The 23,414-nt window shown below is 43.0% G+C and overlaps 1 protein-coding gene across 1 annotated transcript in view; it reads left to right on the forward strand.

The window, feature by feature from the left end:
• The window catches only part of ITGB4 (integrin subunit beta 4), a gene marked incomplete in the record, with an annotated part of 126,861 nt that overhangs the window by 37,484 nt on the left and 65,963 nt on the right, over positions 1 to 23,414 (forward strand). Inside the window, 6 exon segments of the mRNA XM_073608132.1 lie at positions 6,595 to 6,677; positions 10,576 to 10,677; positions 13,915 to 14,119; positions 15,547 to 15,643; positions 18,118 to 18,289; positions 21,065 to 21,328. Coding sequence (XP_073464233.1) covers positions 6,595 to 6,677; positions 10,576 to 10,677; positions 13,915 to 14,119; positions 15,547 to 15,643; positions 18,118 to 18,289; positions 21,065 to 21,328 — 923 coding nt within the window.

Raw genomic sequence — 23,414 nt, forward strand, 5'->3', positions numbered from 1 at the left:
TTTGCAGCTATAGCAGCTCTCTGCACTTGAGAGGACGCTTGGATAGGCTTACGTTACCGGAGCAGCATCTGATGAAGTGGGTGGCTAACGGGACAAAACAGCACTGCTGGCGCCTTTAGTAAACTGATAGGAAGGTCCTTGTCCCAACTCTCTAGGGTTCCCAGATAGCAGAGCCAGGCATAGTGTCCTTGCACTATCCCTCCTTGATTGGAACCTCTCCCTTGTGCTAAATACCCTGACCCTAGCCAGTGGTGATCCTGTCCCTGCACTATCCACTTTGCAAATGCATGACAACAGCAGTAGGACAGTGCTATTTTATTAGTACTGCCCTCATTAAAGATGGCCGTGGAGATGAGCCAGGGGAGCAGCGTCCAATCTGACCGCTACACCCTGATGATGCCTACGGAGGCTTCAGGGGTACACAGCTACTCTCATTCCCTTCTGTACAGGGACCTGCTGAACAGCACCTATTACAGTGGCTCTGTGTAGGGACCAGGAACTTAACATTCTATTGGAGAGCTGTCCCATCTTTGTGGTGCTTCCAAGAAGAGAGAGAAAGGAAAGATGACTGATAAAGACTGCTGCAGGATGAATGTTGTCGCCAATGGTGCTCTGCACAGTATGCGAGTGTATGATTTGAAGAGTGGACATTACTTTATTTCAATATGGAACCTATGGCTGGGGATGTCGGGAATGGGCATATGGCCAGGAGAAATATGTCCAAGATGGTGGATCCAAAGACAGGTATGTAGGGGCTCTATTTAAGAAGAGGTGGGTGGGACCTGGGACAGCTTGGCGCCAACATGTTGTCAGCAAATCTAGCAATTAAATTGCTGCAATTTGCTGTTAATTGTTGGCATTGGCAATTTGTCGCAGTGATTAATCTCGGCTTTAGAATGCTAGCAAAACTGAAGATGTTGTCCTTGGTAACACTGGGGAATGTGTCCCCAGCCAGATGTGTCTCTATGCTCATTAAATCAACCTTACAATGGCATTGCAATGTGCATACTTGCCAACCTCAGAACCCCCTTCTGAGGTTGGTAAGTATGCACATAGCAATGCCATATGCCATAGCAATGGACAGTGCAATGCCCATAGCATACACAACCATTACCAAGGACAGTGGTTTCTGCCCTGCAGGCATTCTCATCACTGTATAGTAAAATGAATTATCAGCAGTCTGCAAATGTCTGTCTGGCTTTACAGTTTGGTATTAAAGTATCCTGGGTGACTATTGAAGACCAGACAGACGTAAAACACCAGCATGACTCATTTCATTTCTGAGCACACAAGGGAAGTATATATAATGGGCTTGATAACCCAACCATTGTTTTGTCAGACATGAACTAGGATACTGTTGAAGGTTTAAGTGCCGGTTCACACTGCTGTGCTGTGAATTTGTTCCGTTTTTTTTGTCCTGTGTGAGGTGCGAATTTACCGCGATTTTACCGCAAATTTCAGGAGTTGGTCATAGCTGCGATTGATGTTCTAGCCAATGGAATCATAATGTAAAAAAAAAAAAAGGTGTTAACTTCCTGTGTACTTCCTGTTTTTTGTGGAGAGTAGTGTGGTGGAATTCGCACGTATCTGAACCAACAATGCGATTCCAGAACGATTTACATTGATGTCTATGGAGGCTAAATTCGCAACGCAACGCTGTAAACTCGCACAAGACCCTTTTTTTTTATCGCATCGCATTGGTAGGGGAATCGCAACACATGTATGTGAACAACGGTCATTGAAAACAATGACTTTATGGATGACATGCGAATTTAGAATGTTATTGACGCATCACATTCGTTATGAACTCGCATCAGTGTGAACCGGCACTTAAGGGCAAATTCACTTTTGTGGAAAAAAAATATAGCAAAAAAATAAAAAAAAAATAATATAGCATATACAATTGCTACACACACCATATTGTAATTAAATGTTATTGAACATGGCCTTTCCTTTCCAATCTGAAGCTGATGTAGTTTTCTGTAAAATTCAATACAATATGGCTACCTAGAGGTGTTCTGTACACAGTTGGTGTATGAAATACCCTCAGACTAAATTTCTTGCTCAGAAACGCAATTTATTGCTCATGCTCATCAACTCACTGATTTTCTCAGAAGTCTGCACTAAGATATTAGTCAGATTTTAGGCATCCTCTAAAATAGGACTTTCAGTTTTGATAAGATACTCTTCATAGGTTAAATACTTCTACGCAGAGCCTGAAGCCTTCCTCATTAGAACACTGAGCGTGCAACAGGTGATTATAATAAACCAGACCGTCCCATTCAGATTTAGTCAGCATAGGACATGGTGAAACAAACCGCTATTTTTTTCAGAGCAACAAAATGTAGGAATCTGCAACATAGATCGTTCAAGTACCTGCAATGTACATTGATCACCCAGAGGGGATTGTTTTTTTTTTTTTGTTTTTTTTTATCGCAACAAAAGTAACCATGACACATTAAAGTGATACTAAAATCTCATATTTTTTCCTTTAAAAATAACAAACATGTTAAACTTACTCGCTCTGTGTAGTGGTTTTGCACAGAGCAGTCCGGATCCTCCTTTTCTCGTGTTCCTCTTTGGCACTCCTGGCCCCTCCCTCCTGTTGATTGCCCCCCACAGCAAGCAGCTTGCTTTGGGGCACCCAAGCTGAGCCGCTGCACTGTGTGTCTATTTAGACATGGAACCACAGCTCGGCCCTGCTCCCTCTCTCTCCTATTGGCTCACTGACTTTAATTGACAGTAGTGAGAGCCAATGGGCACCCCGCTGCTGTCTCATCCAATGAGGAGTGAGAGTCCTGGACAGCCGAGACTCTCGTGCAACATCGCTGGATCGAGATGGGGCTCAGTTAATTATTAGGGGGGCTGCTACACACAGAAGGCTTTTTATCTTAATGCATAGACTGCATTAAGATAAAAAACCTTCTACCTTTACAACCACTTTAAGAAATGTGAAGTAAGCAGCTGATATCCCCATAGACAGCTCTTATTTTGTCCAATTCCTGCTGAATCGGCTAGAATTTGAGCTGTGGGCGTTCCTGCAAACCCTCAACTGAACTGGGTGGAAAGGTATTGGCTGAACAGTGACTGCATCCTATGAAATGAAGTCACTGTTCAGTAGGACCAGCAGCGGTGGGTAGGCTAAAGACCATAGAGATTCCTCCATCTACACTGTTAACCTGGATGGGAATCGGACTATTTTTTTTCTCTCGTCTTGCGGACTGAACAGCTGAAATTTGGGCTGTCTAGGCCTGCCTTAAGAATTTGGATGTCGATTGTCCACCACTTCCACTTTTTAGGTTTTGGACTTCCCTCTTCCCGCGACAATCCACAAATGGCTAATTAGCCCCACCTTACCTGTCCCCCACCCAACAACCGTCCTAACCTTTCCAGTCCTCCCTCTATTTTTTCCCACCCTTACCTCTATTCACTTCCACTTCTGCCCATCATTCCCCCTGCCAACCCTTTCCCTTCTCTACCATTATTTTCATTAACCCATCAACCCCCTCCCTAAGTACCTGGACCTCCCCATCCTTCTCTTCCCCACTTCTTCCTCTCCACCTCCCTGCCTAACACTCCAACCCAACCTTCCCCGTCTCCCTAATACTTACCACATATACAATCTGATTGTACAATCTTCTTTAGCTCTACCAATAAGTACCTAACGCAAGGGCCTGCCTGATTGGATATAAATGAATTCTATACAGTACAGTATATTACATATTACACTATTTTGGGAGATATGAAGATTGTCTTGTAAGAGATTAGCATGTATGATGAGCCTTACTCCCTCCCTCACCTTGAAAATTGATAAATTGACCCAGGGTAAAGCTCAAAACACACTATACAATCTGATTTTACAATCTCTTTTCAATCTACCAACATGCATTGTTAGGACCTGACTGATTGGATACAAATTGATTGGAGGTGCCCATATTAAATCGAAAGTTGGTTGTGCAAAGATACAGGCAGGTGATAACGTTTAAGGTGACCCTAAGACCTTTTCCCCACCACTTGTCGTCAAACATAAGCAAAAGCATTCCGGATACCTTCTTGATGGAATAATACATTATTTTATTGATTCTGTGAGAATCCATGGTTCAAGCAGTACTCAGGATATATAGATTGCATATGGCATACCTCCCAACTTTTTGAGATGGGATTGAGGGACACCTATTAGCAAAAGTATGTAGGCATAGGACACACCCCATGCCATGCCTCCTCAAAGGAGAATTGTACAAAAAAAATTGTTAAACACACGTGTGCATTTTTTTTACTACTATTACTTTATATTGGCTTTGGAAATTTACAAATGCAGCAATTTAGAATTTGGATGAAAGGTTTATCACTATTTAAAAGATAAATGGTGCGTTTTATATACAACTATGTAGATCAGATCCAAATAAGGGACAAATGAGGAGGAAAGAGGGACTTTGTTCCAAATCAGGGACAGTTGGGAGCTATGCATATGGGATGTGATACACTTGATGTGTTACTATGCACTGGTGATGCTTTTTATGTTTGCTGCATTACCTTCAGTTGTTTCTTATAAATTGCATTTTTTTTTTTTACAAAGTCTTTGTGATACCGTAGAAGCATGTTGAATGCATGTCAGGGCATTGTGTAGATGCATGCTTTGGTAACACCATCACCCCTAGTGGATTCTCACAAGGAATACATAAAAAAAATGTGTCCAGAGGGAGGAAACTGGACAGTTACTGACAGAAGTGCCTTACTGTGCACCAGGACAGGAAGTGACAGGAAATCTACTTTATGGGTACACAGGAAGTGTGAAACCCAACCTTCCCTCACTCTATTCCAAAACTTCAAAAACCTTGTTATGAAGGTATTCAAACTGATGCTTTCTATCTCTTTTTTTAACTATTTATATAAAATCTTTATTTAGAAATAATAATTTAACACAAGGGCAGAGCAGAAGCTACTTTCATTCACACTCTTTCTATCTCTTTCTAATAAAAACTCTATACACCCCCATCTGCAGGGAGGAGGTGGTTGGGGGATTATGTTACTACTCAGGTCTCCTCGGATGTACAGCCTGAAGCCCGGGGCAGCTTTTAGTGTCTCCTGTGCGGCATCAATGTCCCAACAAACCACTGGGAGTTTTCGTTATCACTGGAGGTGCTGATCCTTTTGAAAGTGGCCTATGAGTCTCCCATAATAAAGCAGCCTTGTATTGATGGATGTTGTCTGGGAATCAGCTGAAGCCTGAAGGTTCATCTGGTTATTATCTACAACAATGCCTATTTAGACCTCTCTATTACCTGAGTGTCTACTGTCTCTGGTAAGCAGGCTTCACCATGGTGTCAAGTGTGCATGCACCTCTATCTCATAGACGCCTGTGTGGGGATTCTACATTACAAATATAGATGATATATTTGGACTTTTATGAATTTATTTTCATGCTTTCTAGTGCTGCACTGTCTAAATATTTTGTACGTTACTACTCTGCCTCACTCATTTGCTTGGAGTTTTAGCTATTGAGCTTTGTATACAACAGACTTTCCTCAGCAAAGCAACTAAGGCTATCCTGGTAAACATAATAACAAAATAAGACATATACAAAACACTTCCCACTTGTAATTTAACTGCTTGCCGCCCACACTATAGCCCAAAAGACGGCTACAACGCGGGCTTCCAATGGCAAGAGGGCCACACGTCTCCTGTGATCATTGAGTCCTTTGGACTTGGCTGATCACAGATCGGGATAAGGGGCCAATCACAGTGACCCTTTACCTTGTGATCAGCTGTCAGCCAATGACAGCTGATCACAGGTTGTAAACACAAGCTGGTTATCGGCTTTTCTCTCCTCACGCCGACAGCGCAAGGAGAAAAGAAGAAAGTGCTGCCAATCAGTGCCCACCAGTGCTGCCTATCAGTGCCTCATCAACAGTGTCGCCTGTCAAAGCTGCTTACCAGTGCCTATCAGTGCTGCCTCTCGGTGCCCTTCAGTGCCACCTATCAGTGCAGCCTCATAAGTGGCTCCTCATCAGTGCCCACCAGTGCTGCCCTATCAGTACCCATCAGTGCAGACTCATCAGCGCACATCAGTGAAGGAGAAAAATTACCTGTTTGCAAAATTTTATAACAAACTATGAAAGGTTTTTTTTCATGTTTTGTTTTTTTATTTTCGGTCTTTTTTTGTTTGTTTAGCAAAAAATAAAAAACCTAGTGGTGATTAAATACCACCAAAAGAAAACTATTTGTGTGAAAAAAAATGATAAAAATGTTGTTTGGGTACAGTGTTGCATGACCACCCAATTGTCATTCAAAGAGTGACAGCGCTGAAAGCTGAAAATTGGCCTGGGCAGGAAGGGGGTAAAAGTGCCCAGTAGGCAAGTGGGTAAAGTGTTCAAGCAGAGGTCAAGCTTTAACTGCTTTAAAACATTTCAACATTTTTTAAGTGGAGCTAGTGTTTTATGGCAATGAAGTATTGTGTTTTCTGTCCAACTTGTGTTTGTAGGTAATGAGCATTGTGATTTCATGGTGTTTTTTTCTTAGGCTGGTCAACTCATCATATAGAATAGTACATACAAATATAAACCCACTTTAATCTGTGTATTTCTCTGATTACAGTAAATCGATGTGTGGCTTCCAGAGCAAAGACCTGTACAGAATGTATTCGTGTGGACAAGGAATGCTCCTATTGTATAGATGAAGTAAGGCATTTTTAGATCATCATTTTGTTTTCTTTTTTAGTTTCTCAAAGATGACAGTTTTTGTATATAATGTCTGCTGTAAGATGAGAATTGAAGCATACCTAGAACCAAAAAAGTAAAAAAAAGTTAAATCTTGCAGTTTACTAGTTCTTAGATTAGGTTATTTTTATTTTTTTTTTACTCTATTTTCACCTGGTAATCCTGTGATTAACATACTTCCTGCCCTTGGGTGGCTACGCTCATTCCTCTACTGTAGCTATGGAGGGAACCATATTTGTCACCCAGGACGCTGAACTTTAAATATGTCTGCCTTTGTTAATCTCTACTACATAGGTGGTTATTTACGAAAGGCAAATCCACTTTGCACTACAAGTGCAAACTACAAGTGCAAAGTGCACTTGAAATTGCACTAAAAGTGCACTTGGAAGTGCAGTCGCTGTAGATCCGAGGGGGCCATGCAAGGAAAATAAAAAACAGCCTTTTAGCTTGCACATGATTGGATGATAAAATCAGCAGAGCTTCCCCTCATTTCAGATCTACCCCTCAGATTTACAGTGACTGCACTTCCAAGTGCACTTTCAGTGCAATTTCTAGTGCACTTTGCACTTGAAGTCTGCAGTTGTAGTGCAAAGTGGATTTGCCTTTTGTAAAAAAAAACCCATAGTGTAGAATAGGATTAGTAGTTTTTTTGTAAACTACACAGGTTGATTGACATCTATTTTTTTTTTTTTTTTTTTTGAATGGCCCCCAAAAACAACTTGCACAATGCAGGTACCTTTCACAGAACAATGGTGCACAGATGTGAACCATCTGTGTGTAGGTGCATTGAAAAAAATGATACAGGTCTAATAAAAGCTGCATTGCTGTACATGTCAATTTATGCAGCACTTTACCATATACACTATATTGTCAAAAGTATTGGGACGCCTTTACACACACATGAACTTTAATGGCATCCCAGCCTTATAGGGCGTACACACGGTCGGACTTTGTTCGGACATTCCGACAACAAAATCCTAGGATTTTTTCCCACGGATGTTGGCTCAAACTTGTCTTGCATACACACGGTCACACAAAGTTGTCGGAAAATCCGATTGTTCTGAACGCGGTGATGTAAAACACGTACGTCGGGACTATAAACGGGGTAGTGGCCAATAGCTTTCATGTCTTTATTTATTCTGAGCATGCGTGGCACTTTGTCCGTCGGATTTGTGTACACACGATCGGAATTTCCGACAACGGATTTTGTTGTCGGAAAATTTTATCTCCTGCTCTCCAACTTTGTGTGTCGTAAAATCCGATGGAAAATGTCCGATGGAGCCCACGCACGGTCGGAATTTCCGACAACACGCTCCGATCGGACATTTTCCATCGGAAAATCCGACCGTGTGTACGGGGCATTAGTCCGTAGGGTTCGGTTTTGAGTTGGCCCACCCTTTGCAACTATAACAGCTTCAACTCTTCTGGGAAGGCTGTCCACAAGATTTAGGAGTGTGTCTATGGGAATGTTTGACCATTCTTCCAGAAGCGCATTTGTGTGGTCAGGCATTGATGTGGGCGAGAAGACCTGGCTCGCAGTCTCTGCTCTAATTCATCCCAAAGGTGTTCTGTCAGGTTGAGGTCAGGACACTGTGCAGGCCAGTCAAGTTCCTCCACCACAAACTCGCTCATCCATGTCTTTATTGACCTTGGTTTGTGAACTGGTCCAAATCATTTGGTAGAGGGGGGATTATGGTGTGGGGTTGTTTTTTCAGGGGTTGGGCTTGGCCCCTTAGTTCCAGTGCAGGGAACTCTTAAGGCATCAGCATACCAAGACATTTTGGACAATATCATGTAAACTTTGTAGGAACAGTTTGGGGATGGCCCCTTCCTGTTCCAACATGACTGCTCACCAGTGTACAAAGCAAGCTCCATAAAGACATGGATGAGCGAGTTTGGGGTGGAGGAACTTAACTGGCCTGCACAGTCCTGATCTCAACCTGATAGCACACCTTTGGGGATGAATTAGAGCGGAGACTGCGAGCCAGGTCTTCTTGTCCACATCAGTGCCTGACCACACAAATGTGCTTCTGGAAGAATGGTCAAACATTCCCATAGACACACTACTAAACCTTGTGAACAGCCTTCCCAGAAGAGTTGAAGTTGTTATAGCTGCAAAGGGTGGGCCAACTCAATATTGAACCCTACGGACTAAGACTGGGATGCCATTAAAGTTCATGTGCGTGTAAAGGCAGGTGTCCCAATACTTTTGGTAATATCGTGTATATTGACAGTATCAGTAGGGCAGTGGATGGTGTCAGTAGTTCATTTTTATTACTTTTTTAATTATTTATACAATTTTTTAAAGTAGCCACATTAGGGGGCTTTGATGAAATATCAGGGATTTAAACAGGGGGAATCTGCGCCACACAGGGTGATATTAGGGTGTGCTCAGGCACACCCGGCACACCCTGTGCGCACACTTATGATCTCATGCATCTCAATTTAGTGTATATTATACATTCACATCAGTCCCTGTCCTCAAAGATCTTATAATCTAAAGGTTCCTAACTCGCATACATACATATACTAGGGCCAATTTAGACAGGAGACAATTAACCTACCAGCATGTCTTTGGAGTCTGGGAGGAAACCGGAGGAAACCCATGCAGGCACAGGGTAGCAGTAGTTGTTAAGGTGTTTCCCGCAGAATGTGCTTTCTGCGTGAAATGTGTTAACCACTCCTGTCATCCTGTATCTAGGAACTGTGATGTTTTTGTGCTTGTATTTTAAACAATAAAGTTCACATTTATCTGGATATTTGATTGCGGTCAACCTACTTGTGAACGTTTGGATTACTCCAATCACAGATCGAGGCAGCACCCTATTGCACAGGGAAGGGGTTAATGTGGAAGGAGTGTACCTGGAGCGGTATTTGCTCCTACTATCAGGGTGCTTTCGTGTCTTTGGAGTAAACCCACACTAGCACAGGGAGAACATGCAAACTCCATGCATATAGTGCCCTGAGTGGCATTCAAACTGATGCCCAAAGTCAGTGGTGTATTTTGGTTTTGTGCTGTCCTAGGCAAGACTAAAATCAGGCAACCCCCCCCCCCCCCCCCATCTAAAAGCCTCTTTAGACTCCACCTCTTCCTATAAGAGGGAGAGAGAGAGAGTCCCCCCATACTACATTAAGAGGATCTGCCACTCCCCCCCCCCAAAAAAAAACTACACTGGACTCTGACCTTCTCGCAGCCCGCCGGCTCCTTTTTACCAGCTGTCTGTAGCAAGGCTGCCAAGGCACAATCACAGCCCGAGACTCCAACCTGCTCTGCCAAGTGAGCTACTTCCGGGATCATAGGCTGCAACCACAGTCGCCCCCTGCTTCCACTTTGCTCCCCTTTCACCAAACTGTCAGTTTGAGGTCGCCCCTGGTGTCACCTCTCTGGCGGATGTCACCCAGGTGCACACCCCCCATAGCGACGTCACTGCTCATGGTGTCCCTTCAGCCTGGGGGCAGTGCCACTCCCCCTGAAAAATGCCACCCAAGGCAAAGGCCTTCTTTGCCTTGCGGTAGATACGACTCTGCCCCCAGTGCTGCAAGACAGAAGTGCTAACCTTTAGGCCACTGTGCTGCTCAACGCAAAGCCATAGGTTACCTTGATTTGCTCATTACCATCGCTCTTTGTGCTGCTTTACAGAACATTGTTTTATAATTAATCAACATGACTTGTAACCGAAAGGAGCATAATGGGAGCACAGTGATATGCTCTGTGAAATGTCAAAGCTCCAAAATGTTCTCTGCAAATGTCCTCACTTGATGAAGCATCAGAGTTTATAATCCTGCAGATTCCAGTAATCATAAATTAGGAAAACGATTGTTATCAGTGATTGTAACTAATTTTTCTTCCTTCTTCTAGAATTTCCCCGGTGTTCGTTGTGACCTGCAGAGTAATCTCATCCAGTATGGATGCAGTAGCGCAGGAATCGTTTACATGCAGAGTGAATTCCGGACTCTTATGGTGAGACTTCAATAGTCTATTGGTTGACTTCAAGTCTGTTGGTTGTACTGGACCAACTACCGGATGTAACTACCGTATGTAAAATTGATCTCAGGAGCTCCTGGTTCCCCTTGCTGGACAACTCTTCTTGACTCGTGGGCATTTCACACTGATGTGTTGGCTTTTTTGTCCCTGGCCTGGAATAAGAATATACAACAATATATAAGAAATGTTGACTTTTCCCTCACTTATATTTGCTGAGTGCTTGTTCCAGGCCTGTGAGTAGTGAGTAATGAAGCAATAGATAGGCAAGCATTTACACAAGAAGACCAGCAAAGGCAGACATCATATACAGGCCTGTAGATAGTTTCTTTTTCCTGTGGGAGGTTTCAGCCTTGGGGACCCAGGGAAAAAAACATTTGGTGGCATGTACAGTGGGCAATTGTGGGAGGGCCTCCTTTGGCTGGATCATGTGACTGAAGTCGGGGGGAAAAGCAACTTCCCTCACTCTGAACTGACAGGCTGCAGGAGTGGCTCCTGCTTTGGGTGACTGTCTCAGTTGTCAGCAACAACTGCTGTGCCGGGGACGCTCTGGTGTGGGTTTGGACCCCCTATCCCCTCTCCTTATCTACGCCCTGATCACACTTCTCCTATGACAGGTGTACTGTATTTTTTAGGTCCTATTGATAAGCCTAGTACATATTTAGACAACCTGGTGCAGAATAGCTGCCCGTCTTACCCATCAGAGGCATGCTGGGACTTCCACAATGACTTAAAAGAAAGCTTGGAGGTTTGTATGACTGGTATTCGGGTGTATTCAGATGCAAAAAGGCTCGTGATTTGTTTTTTTTTGTTTTTTAATAATAAACATGTTATACTTTCCTTCTCTGTGCAGTTGGTTTTGCACAGAGCAGCCCGGATCCTCTTCTTCTCATGTCCCTCTTTGCTGCTCCTAGTCCCTCCCTCCTTTTGAGTGACCCCTCAGCCAGCAGCTTGCTACAAGGGGCACCCAAGCTGAGTCAGAGCTCCGTGTGTCTATTCAGGTACGGAGCCTGGATTTGGCTCCGCCCCCTCTCTCCCCTGATTGGCTGATTGACATCTGCTGGAGCCAATGGCGCCGCGGCTCTCTCAGCCAATCAGGAGGAGTGTACTGGATGGCTGAGGGGATCATGGACATTGCTGGAGAGAGAAGGAGCTCAGGTAGGTAATTAGGGGGGTGCTGGGATGGCTGCTACAAACAGAAGGTTTTTTTATCGTTATCCATAGAATATTAAGAAAAAAAAACCTTCTTTAAAGTAGATGTAAACCCAATCACTAAAACCTCACATTGTCTTTTACCATTTCAATGTCATTTCAAATATTGTCAGTCATTTTAAATCTTAACTTTTCATTAGGATAATACCTGGTGAGCTTGCCATGAAGGTTCAGGCACTTCCTGTTATGGGTGACCATGCCCCTGTCTCACAGTTGTTCTCCTGCATTGTCACTCCATCTCATGCACTTTAAGTGAAGGCAATAGGTTTATTACACAGACCTGTTTCCTGAGCAATGACCTTCAGCCATCACTGGAGTGCATGCACATAGACAGGAAGTGTGGTGGGAAAAAAGGTCAAAATAAGTATTTTATAAAAGAATAAAATGTATTAGTTAAGGTTTACATTGACTTAAAGATTTTTGTGACAGCTCCCAACTTCAGTTCTACCATGTGAACAGAGGACTCTGAAGGGAGTATATAGAAGGCCAAGATCTGCAGTATCAGTGGTGACCGAAGCTGCAGCCTGTGGTTTTTTTCATTTGAAACAGTGCAACGCCAAGAGGAAGCTTTTTTTTGTGTTGGACAAAGTGGGGGAAGGATATAACCACTGTCAGGACTTTATTGTGTTCTATGCCCCCCAATTAGGGACATTTTCCTGTCTAGGCAGGAAATAAAGGGAGAATTCTCTAATGGGAACACAAGCTGCAACAAAACACTTTATTCAGTAAAATTGTCAAGGGTTAGAACCTCTGTCAGATTATTCTTACTAAGGCTTTGTTCACACATGCAGCTAGAGGGGTGGTAAAGCCAGGCAGTTCAGTTGTGGTTTTACTGCCCCCCAGCCACTTTCTTGAGCATGCAGCAGCTCAGGGCTGTACACATGCCACAGTCGTGATGCTGTGCTTTGCAGCCATGATGCTATGCTTCACAGCCCCAACAAAAATGAAACAGCATGTCACATTCAGTGGGCGTTACTGCCCCTGAATGTAACCAATGCAAGTCAAAGAGGCATCACTGCAACTGTGTGCAATTTTGGTACAGCATTTACAGGATTAAATCAGGCCTGTCAAATGCCAATTACAAATGCAGATTGCTCTTCAGAAGGCACCACAAGTTTTAACGAGCCTTTAGAGTAGTCGATTGATAGCACTGGAAACCTTAATATAATGTTGAGTGCTACTTTGTTTCTCAAAATTATGTTCTTCAGATGATATCCCATTGGGGAGATGAGTGGGCAGGTTCTGTGCACTACCATAATAACCTCCAGATGTGAAGACAATACTTGAATCTAAAAATCAAAGCACCACACTGAGATATTAGAAATATAAGAAAAGGTTTTATTCCAAACATCAATCCGATATAGGAGCCAACATGTTTCATAGTCCACATATCGGCCCCTTCAACAGGGCTTAAGAATATCTGAAGTCTGTTTGTGCAAACTCAGGGACTTATTTAAAATATGGATGTGGCATGTTGTCAAGGAGAACTCGGTATCGTTCAGCTGCTGGTTTAGGAAACCTATTTTCACAAGAAGGTGGTGATATGTGGACCCCAAAACGTGTTGGCTCTTATACCTAATTGATGTTTTAAATAAAACCCTACCTTAGACTCTAATTTTTCAGTGTGGTGTTTGATTTTAGATTCGAAAGCTATATTCTCTATCTGTGTCTTTCTATCACTGTGATAACTGTTCCTCTCATTTCTTGTCCTATTGTCACAGAAACAGGAGGTGAGGTGAAATCCCCCAACGGGGTTAATCACAGCAACCAAGTCTTAACAGAAGTATTCACTCTTTAGTATATACAAAACTTAAAAAAAAGTTTTGGCTGGAGATGAGCTAGAGATGAGGACATTAGGCAGCACGCTACAGGCCTTGTTCCTTGTTTGTAAGGTCCTATTTCGAAGCCAACGCATAGGAGGCTTACAGCTGTAATTGGAAAACCTATCCACTATACACTTTACACAGCTTTTGCGCTCAGTTGTAACTTTTCATCTGTCTACAGAAACAAGAGATTAATAAAGAGTGGTCTAGAACACAAGTCTATCCTCAACGAATGTCCATGCGACTGCGTGCTGGAGAGGAGCACACCTTTGAATACCGCGTCTTTGAGCCTTTGGATACTCCTGTGGACCTTTATATCTTGATGGACTTCTCCTACTCAATGTCTGATGACTTGGAAAATCTCAAGAAAATGGGGGATAAGTTGGGTGAGGACAGTTTTAAAACACGCACATAAAATTTCAATTGTATATGAAACCCAAAGTTTCTTTTTAGTTTTGGTAAAGCATGGAAAGCTTAGAGCCGTGGAGCACAACCTTGGGCCTGTGGGCCACACGTAGGTCTCTGGTTGTTATTGTGTGGCCCTCACTCACACCCCAACATTCAGTAGACGGTGTCTCCTACTTTCTTCTGTAGTATGTCCAGCCCCCAACCAAGCCTGCAGCATTTCCACAGACTTTGACTAAAATTTCCTCTAGTATTTCTGCAATCACTGACCGCGATACCTAGAATTACATTTATTGAACATTATGTATGACCCATTGGTGATGGCAGGGGCCACATTACACGTTTCGCAAGTTGAAAACCACTGGCTTAGAACATCTGTCAGGGGTTATTTCTTTCTGTGTTTCCACAGGGGGCATTTGCCCCTTTATATATCTTGGTTACCATTATTACCAGGACAAAAAGTGTTGGAAAATCCAAAATGTTACACTTGTTACCAGAAAAAGGGGAAGATTTCCAATGGGGACACCTGTTCAAAGATGGTATTTGCCCTCGCTTTGGGATGTCTTCCAACTTCCTGTTGTATCTCTGGGTGTAGAAATGAAAGGAAATTACCCCAGACATATATAGCCAAAACATTAACAGGGGTTTCAACCATTCCTTATTCTAAAGGTGGCCATAGGCAAGAAAGGGTTTTTGCCCAATCCCAACAAATTTTAATCACCTCTTAAAGCTGAGGCTTCATGTCTGACCATACTCTAATGTCTATGGCTAGTTTAAAGCGACTCTGCAGGCAAAAAGCAGACCCCTAGAGACAGGTGCCTCTGCGCCTTGGTGCAACAATGTCCCAAACCTTCCTGTCACAGCTGAATGCTCCTGCCAAACACATATTGTCTCATCACTATGATGGCCAGCCTTACTCGCCAATAGTAAGTGCAAGGAAGCAGGCTGGGGTGGGGAAGTATCAAAACTATCAGGAGGTGCTAAGGCCTTGCTAGTCAGAAGGGCCCAGCCATTACAGGAGGGATCAGGAGAATGGTGTATGTATAGCTGCACACTACTAGCTATATGCAGGGAACTAGAGGTAGTTTAGTATAGATCCATGTTTGTCCCAAGCATGTTTAAATCCCAAGCATGTTCAAATACTGTTGATTGACTCACTACCTCTGTTGGAAGTCTTTCACAAAATCAGAAAATCATATTCTTCATAAGATTTACCACAGCTGGTCCATAAATATAGTGCAGTTTTTAAAATGCATGCAGAGTGTAGCTATTGTTGTGTGTTTTTTTTTTTGTTTTGTTTTTTTTAAAGTAGAGGTGCTACAAACTGACCCTGGGGTTCAAAAATCTTTGAATACACATAGGTAAAATTCAATTTTTAACTTGTCGTGTTTTTTTCCCACTTCCACAGCTGAGGTTGTCTCAAAATTGTCCAGTAATTACACCATTGGCTTTGGGAAATTTGTGGATAAAGTTTCTGTTCCTCAAACAGATATGAGACCAGAGAAGTAAGTCAACCAAGCTTATTGAATCAAATTTTCATCCATCTTTATCACTGCACATACTGTATGTCTACAATGAATCGTTAGAGCGGGGAACTTTGATACTAAAGCTGGCCATACACTAGTATATTTACCAGTGAATGTTCTTACAAATATTCCTAGGAACATTCGTACAAAAATTCTCAATAGCATATTCGGTGACTTAATGAATGTTGCTCAAAATTATTTTGAAAATCGTTTGCTTTTAACATTCAATTTTGGATACACACCCCATACACTGCTAGAAATTCACTCGTGTGAGAAAATTTTTTCATTGTGCTCCTTCAAATTTTCTCATCACTATGGCCAAAGACGAACATCGATTTGACCCCACAACTGATTAGGAGATCAAAATCTAAAGTTTTCAATTGAAATTCTATTAAAGTATGGCTTTAGTTTGCAAACTGAAATGATTAAAGGCTGTTGGACTCAAAGTAGAATTTTTGGGGTCTATTCATGAACACCCATGGCTTACTTTCTGCACAATAAAAGGGCTGAAAATACTCCACGCTGTGCTGTATTGTAGATTCAGATATACAATAAAGTGTGGAGCCAGCGATATCTTGCGGTGCATTCTCTGTATTATGCTGCAGAATTCACTTCCTGATAGGAGGAGGACCCTGTCACGTGACCTGTTGTCTCCTCCTCTCGGCACGTTTTTTTTTTTTTCCAAATTCATTAGAATGAAAGGTGCATTTCTTGATTCACAGTCTAACCACAATTATAATTCATACAGCCATGCTTTATAAATGTGCTGGAGTGCTTTTAAAAGGCCACAGTTAAGCCATACAGCTACTTTTTAAATGGGTCCCCCATTTTAAAGAAACAAATATGTCTTATGATGTTTGATTTAATCTGTTCTACTTACTGCTGACCATAATGCCCTGTACACACAGTCGGATTTTCCGATGGAAAATGTCCGATCGGAGCGTGTTGTCGGAAATTCCGTCTGTGTGTGGGCTCCATCGGACATTTTCCATCGGATTTTCCGACACACAAAGTTGGAGAGCAGGAGATAAAATTTTCCGACAACAAAATCCGTTGTCAGAAATTCCGATTGTGTGTACACAAATCCGACGGACAAAGTGCCACGCATGCTCAGAATAAATAAAGAGATGAAAGCTATTGGCCACTGCCCCGTTTATAGTCCCGACGTACTGGTTTTACGTCACCGGGTTCAGAATGATCGGATTTTCCGACAACTTTGTGTGACCGTGTGTATGCAAGACAAGTTTGAGCCAACATCCGTCGGAAAAAATCCTAGGAATTTGTTGTCGGAATGTCCGAACAAAGTCCGACCGTGTGTACGCCCTATTAGAGATAGCTAACTGCAGAGATAACTTCAACCTGATAAAGACTGTTAGAAATATTTCAGAAAATTCCATTTATACTTATTTAATTCCTGCCTAAATGAATAAATGGATTTTTACAATACCACACCCTTACTCCTACTTGCTTACCAGGACTTAAATTACATTTCCTTGGACCCCATGAGGTTAACAGGGGGGCCCAGAAGGTGGAAGCAGAGGAAGGACTTTTTTTTTCCATTTTCAGGGCATAGGCGGATAAAGTCAGTGCTGCTTTTCCCACTGCACCCTTTCGGGGGTAGGTGGTTGGGGGTGGGGGGCATGATTTCTAACAGTGTCCCTGGGTGACTATTCCATTGCCCTCTGCCTGCCATCTTTGGGCAGAGCTCAGTTCCTCTTTAATATCCAAGTATAAAAGTCTGAGACCACATCAGCAACATTATTTTGACAGAGAGGGCTTTCAGAGAAAAATGTGAGTTGACACACTGTCTATATCAGTTGAACTCAGAGTGCCCAATCCTACTCTGTGCCCTTGTAGCTGGGAGTCCTGTACCATGATCGTGGTGGCAGGACATAATGTACCATGCTAACATTGGTTTATCTAAATGTCTCAGTTTAGATCCAGTTTAATAAGTAAGGACAGACATAGGTGACTACCCACTATCGCCATTAGAACAGGAAGTGAGAGAAATGTATACAGTTTCCCTTTGCCATGCCACTTAAGGTCCTTGCACACAGTTTTTTGCATACACCTGTACGCAATATTTGTGTTTATGATAGCACTGCCATATACCCAAGTACAGCAGTGCACAACCATTCATGGTCTATGGTAGGCTGTAAGCTGCACCTGGGCTGCCAGGGTGGGGGAGATGCTGGCATTTACATTGAGCGGCTCTTGTGCAAGGACCCTAATTGTGTTTCTGTGTATGTCGCCATTTTAGATTTTCCCTCCCTTCCTGTCTCAAAGATCATTATCAGGAAAAGAGAAAATCTTCCCCAATGGGGGAAAAGCAGTAAACATCTGACCTATATGTTATCCCTCCCTTCTCAAACTGTCCATAGAAAAAAAAATTTGGTTGGAGTTACTCTTTAAGTGATGTCTAAGTGATCCCACCCTGTGATTTCACCTTTTAGGCTGAAGCAGCCTTGGCCAGACAGCACTCCTCCCTTCTCCTTCAAGAATGTAATCCGTCTCACCGACGACCTTTCAGATTTCCGCAATAAGCTAAAGAACGAGAGGATATCTGGAAATTTGGATGCTCCAGAGGGGGGTTTTGATGCCATCTTACAAACTGCAGTGTGCACAGTGAGTACTATCATTACTGGATGCCCAATGAACTGTGTAAAAAAAAAAAAAAAAAAAAAAAAAAAAAAAGAAATGCAAGTGTGATTAAATTATTAATAAATTATATAAATAAAAAAGTAGGAACTTTTCACAAAATCTTAGATCAAGTAGGCCCTTCCCTGTTGGATGTCATGATAAAATGCCAGTACCGAGGTGCATGTCTTAGCCATACCTGCCAATTGTAGAAATAAGGACACCTTAGATGAGGATCTGCGGTGAGCATGGTGCACTACGCCAAAAAGTGGGAATGGTTAAATTGCAGTGAATATTGGGCATGGCAGTAGTCAGAGCCTACTCACAGTATACACAAAAGAATCTCTCCTGCGTTCAGGTGTCTAATTCCTCAGTATGTAGTGTGACCAACTTCATACAGTGGTATCTGCCATCTTGCAGCCCTCCTCACAATAATGGGTATTCACAGGCTGAAGAAAAAAGGAAGGCACACCGACCTAGTGCATTACCACTGGTAAAGCTTTATTGAAGCATAAAACAGCAAAGTGTATACTCACAAACGAGCATGGATCACAGGCATTGGCAATATGAACACCAACAAATCAGGACCAGACGTCAAGTAGATAGGGCCATGGCTGACGCGTTTCGGGGGAGAACCCCTTTCCTTTGCCCGCTTAGGCCATTGCTCGCTTAGGCCATCGCCCTATCTACTTGACGTCTGGTCCTGATTTGTTGGTGTTCATATTGCCAATGCCTGTGATCCATGCTCGTTTGTGAGTATACACTTTGCTGTTTTATGCCTCAATAAAGCTTTACCAATGGTAATGCACTAGGTCGGTGCGCCTTCCTTTTTTCTTTTTTACTCACAGTATACACCACATATGCATGCTGCATTCCTTGTACTCACAAAATACTGCTAAAATACAGTGGCATAAATGACGTTCAGCACATATCCCTCAGCACAAAGCTCAAGTCTTAAAAAATTATCTTATTTCATTACACCTGCCATTCTTTACACAGAATATAGGCAGACAGCTAACACACATTTCTGATCCTACCTTAAAGAAAAATTTAGTTAAATAGTCGGACTACATAGCAATCAACAATTCGGTCCGGTGGGCAGAACTATGTAATGTACAACAGTGGTCATCAACCCTGTCATCAACCCTGTCCTCAGGGCCCACTAACAGGCCAGGTTTTATGTATTACCTTTGGGGGATGCGGACTAGAATACTGCAATCACTAAGCAGCAAATCCTATCACCTGTGATGTATTTCAGTTATCTTGCAAACCTGGCCTGTTAGTGGGCCCTGAGGACAGGGTTGATGACCACTGATGTACAACACAGGGTACAGAGTGCATCAGTCGGACTATATAACATAAATCACAGAGTATACAGTGCAGTGGTTAAGTGTATGTAATGTACAACATAACTTAAAGAATGCAAAAGTCAGGAGTACAGAACATAGTCCTGCCTTCTGGTCACCGGTCAGTAACAGTGTAGGTGAAAGAATTCCCCATTGTCAACATCATTGAAAGGAAGAATCCCCTCTCTCAAGTTATTGATGGTCAGTAGATTAACCACACTCATCTCAACCCCTTCTCAGACATTGTTGGTCAGTGATGGCACAGTCATACTAGGGCACTGTGATAATGCACACTATGTGCTTTGGAGCACTGAGGTGCCATTCATTACGAATTATGAATGGAACTGCAATGCACACTCCTATTGCAACTCACTTGCAGCACACCACAAAGCCCAGTAATGTCTGCTACATATTGCAATGTCATGCACTCATTAAACTTGGTGCATGTCTGATTTCTTTTGCAATGTGGTGCATTGGAAGCCTTAACATAAGACAAGTAACGTGCAACCTAATGTGCAATAAATGGAGTAGACCATTCTGGCATGATTAGGCCCTAAGAGCTGGTGAGGGTGAAAAAGCATTTGTTTAGTGGTTGTTACTTGCTAAACCTTCTTCTTTCACGGCTATGGTGATCAGTGATAGTTCCAACCTCCTCTTAAAAAAACTTTGGTGGTCAGTAGTACTTTAGCCTTAAAAAACATTATTTTTACAGTAGTAACCCCCCCCCCTCCCAAAAAGCATTGGTCATAAGTTGCGTTCCCCCCCCCCCCCCCCTTTCTCCTTCCCCCTTTAAAGGCCTTGGTGGTCAGTGATAGCTGCCCCACCCCTTCCCGTATAGGCATTAGTGTTTTCCCACCTTCTCCCCCCCCCCCCCCTTAAAGACCTTTTATTGGTAGTCTATGGTGTCCCATCCACCTGAAAAACATTGGCATTCATTGATGTCTTCCCCCAAAAAAGCATTAATAGTCAGTGGTGTACCTCTCCCAAAAGTCATTGGTGTTGTTTTTTTCATTTGTATGCTGTCAATAAATCACACATTACTTTAGATAGTACATACGGACATTGACACAAGTCCTTGCCAAGAAGGAAATCTAGAGTGTAATGTCCTATCACCATGTCACACTTTTTAGAGGTATATATTTTAAAGTTTTGTCAAAGGTTAGCATAGGAAATACACAGGATGAGATTTACTAAAGCTAGTGCAGTCAGAATCTGGTGCAGATGAGTATGGAAGCCAATCGGCTTCAAACTTCAGTTTGTTCAATTAAGCTTTGACAATGAAAACTGGAAACCGATTGGTTTCTAGGCAGAGCTACGCCAAATTTTACACCGTGCAGTTTTAGTAAATGACCCCCACAGACCTCAATATATGTAGGAATAATATACAATGTATCTATAGTAACCTTTCTTTTTACAGAATGATATTGGTTGGAGAGATGGCAGCACCCATATTTTGGTCTTTTCCACGGAGTCGGCATTTCACTATGAAGCTGATGGAATGAACGTTCTTGATGGGATCCTGCCTAGAAATGATGAACGCTGTCACCTGGATAGAACAGGCCTTTACACGTATGACGTTCTTCAGGATTATCCATCCGTTCCCACTCTTGTGCGACTTCTTGCAAAACATAACATCATCCCAATCTTCGCTGTTACCAACCATTCCTACAGCTACTATGAGGTAAGCCATAAACCAAAAGGGCTAAAGCCATTCAGGGTAATAGCTCACTTCCCTTCCAAGGGATACTCTCCTTCACCGTGTTTCCTGCTGCTCCGTTCATCTTTAGGGGACTTTGGAAATACTAATATGGGAGGAGCATGTACCCTTCTTCCGCTTCTCCTAGATGCAGCACTTGGGTCCAGTGTGGCCAAATGCCAGGCCTGACCACTGTAATACAGGGAGGAAAAAGGTCATTAGACTCAGGATTCCATTGGGTATAAAGGGCAGAGGGTTAGCATGGAGAATGTAAGTATCAGTGGACTATTAAGATTACTGGTCTTTTTGCCCTTAATGTTGTACATAATGTAAATTCAGAGCCAGATATAGTACTAGGAAATGTAGACATGAGCCTATAGGCAAAGAGGTGACTTTCCCCTTTATGATTATGTGGGAAATGTTTTATTTTTCAAATGATTTGTAATTCCGTCCAGCCAGTCCTGAGATTTACATAGCCTATTCAGAGAAAAGCAAAAGGTTTGTTTTGACCCACCCCCAGATCCAGACCCATGCCCAGACCCATCCCCGGACCCATCCCCAGCAGCACATACTCACCTTTTATATTGCTCCCCTGTTTGGTTCCAGGAGCCAAAGGAAATACCTGGTACTTCTGGGTATGGAAGAGCATGTTACTCCATGTAACAACGATGGGCCAAACAGCATGCTGGGAGACAGAGAATAGGCTTGTGTCAACTACAACCCAAGTGACTTCTAGTTTACACATGACTTTATATTCACGATAGGCGGCTAAATAGAGCAGCAGGAGAGCGATGTAAGTATGTACATCTGTGGAGATTTGCAGTAATGGGCAAAGCTCAGAGTCACTTTAAAGAGGAACTGAACTCTGGGCGATGTGACCAAAAATTGGCAGGTAGAGAGCAAAACACTACTCACCAGTATTGCTTATTATGGTCTATATCAGTGGTTCTCAACCTGGGGGTTGGGACCCCCACAGGGGTCAAATGACGATTTGCTAGGGGTCACCGAATCCTGGGCTGTTCCTGAAGCCCCCATCACTCTCCCAGCTTTTTCGTGGCCACCCAGCAAGGCTGTCCCTGGAGCATGTGGCCACCCAGGAACCCATTCAGTTCACGGCATGGCTGGGGGGCAAAGACTAGAGGTCAGCTGACTGGTGAGGAATGTAAAGTGGGAGGGGCTGGAGGAGACCCTATCTCCTGATTTCAGCATAGGTGTCACTGCTGCGAGACACCACAGAGCTGGAGACACAGTGAAGCTGGAGACACAGTGAGTCACACTACCTGTGATTAGAGTTGTCATTAAAAGTCCCCACTACAGTTCTCAGATCAGCAGATGACCCTGATCAAGAGCACCTAAGTTGGCTAATCAGAACTCCCCCCAACACTGTCACTGATCTCACCCTCCACCAGCACTGTCACTCATCCCAACTCCCCCCAGCACTGCCACTCATCCCATCCCCCCCACCCCCCACCAAGGAGTAAAAGAAGGAATAAAAATAGAGAATACATGGAAGGGAGAGGAAAAGAGGGGGAGGAACAAAGAAAAAGGGAGAGAAAGAATAGGAGAACGATTAAGACAGCTAGAGAGGGATAGGGGGAAAAAAAAAACAAGAAATTGGGATAGAGAGATAAAAGGGAAAGACGAACAAAGAGTGGTACATCCTAAAATGTACCATAAGGGGTTTTAATACTGTACGAGTGGAAGGGACTCAGGGAGCACTAAATGTCCGTGGGTTAGGGGCGCAAATTACTTGTGTTGCCTTGGGTGCTGACAATCCACGCTACAAAAATTTTACTGTCGGGTCCTCACAACTTGGAAATTTTTTTAAGGGGTCAAGGCACTAGAAAGCTTGAGAACCACTGGTCTATATGAAGCTGATCTTTCCCCCACTACTGACTTGCCATGTCTTGGCCACCTTCACACAGACACAGTGCATAACATGTTTTTAAAAGCATGGCTTTACTTTCTCATGAAAGGAGTATATAGTGGTGCTAGAGGGGTGTATAAAGGCACATATCAAATAACTAAATATCATATATTGACTCAGTACATAAAAAGTCCATATAGTGGT

Source organism: Aquarana catesbeiana, linkage group LG12 (genome assembly GCF_042186555.1).
Source record: "Aquarana catesbeiana isolate 2022-GZ linkage group LG12, ASM4218655v1, whole genome shotgun sequence".
In the NCBI taxonomy this organism is placed as follows: domain Eukaryota; kingdom Metazoa; phylum Chordata; class Amphibia; order Anura; family Ranidae; genus Aquarana; species Aquarana catesbeiana.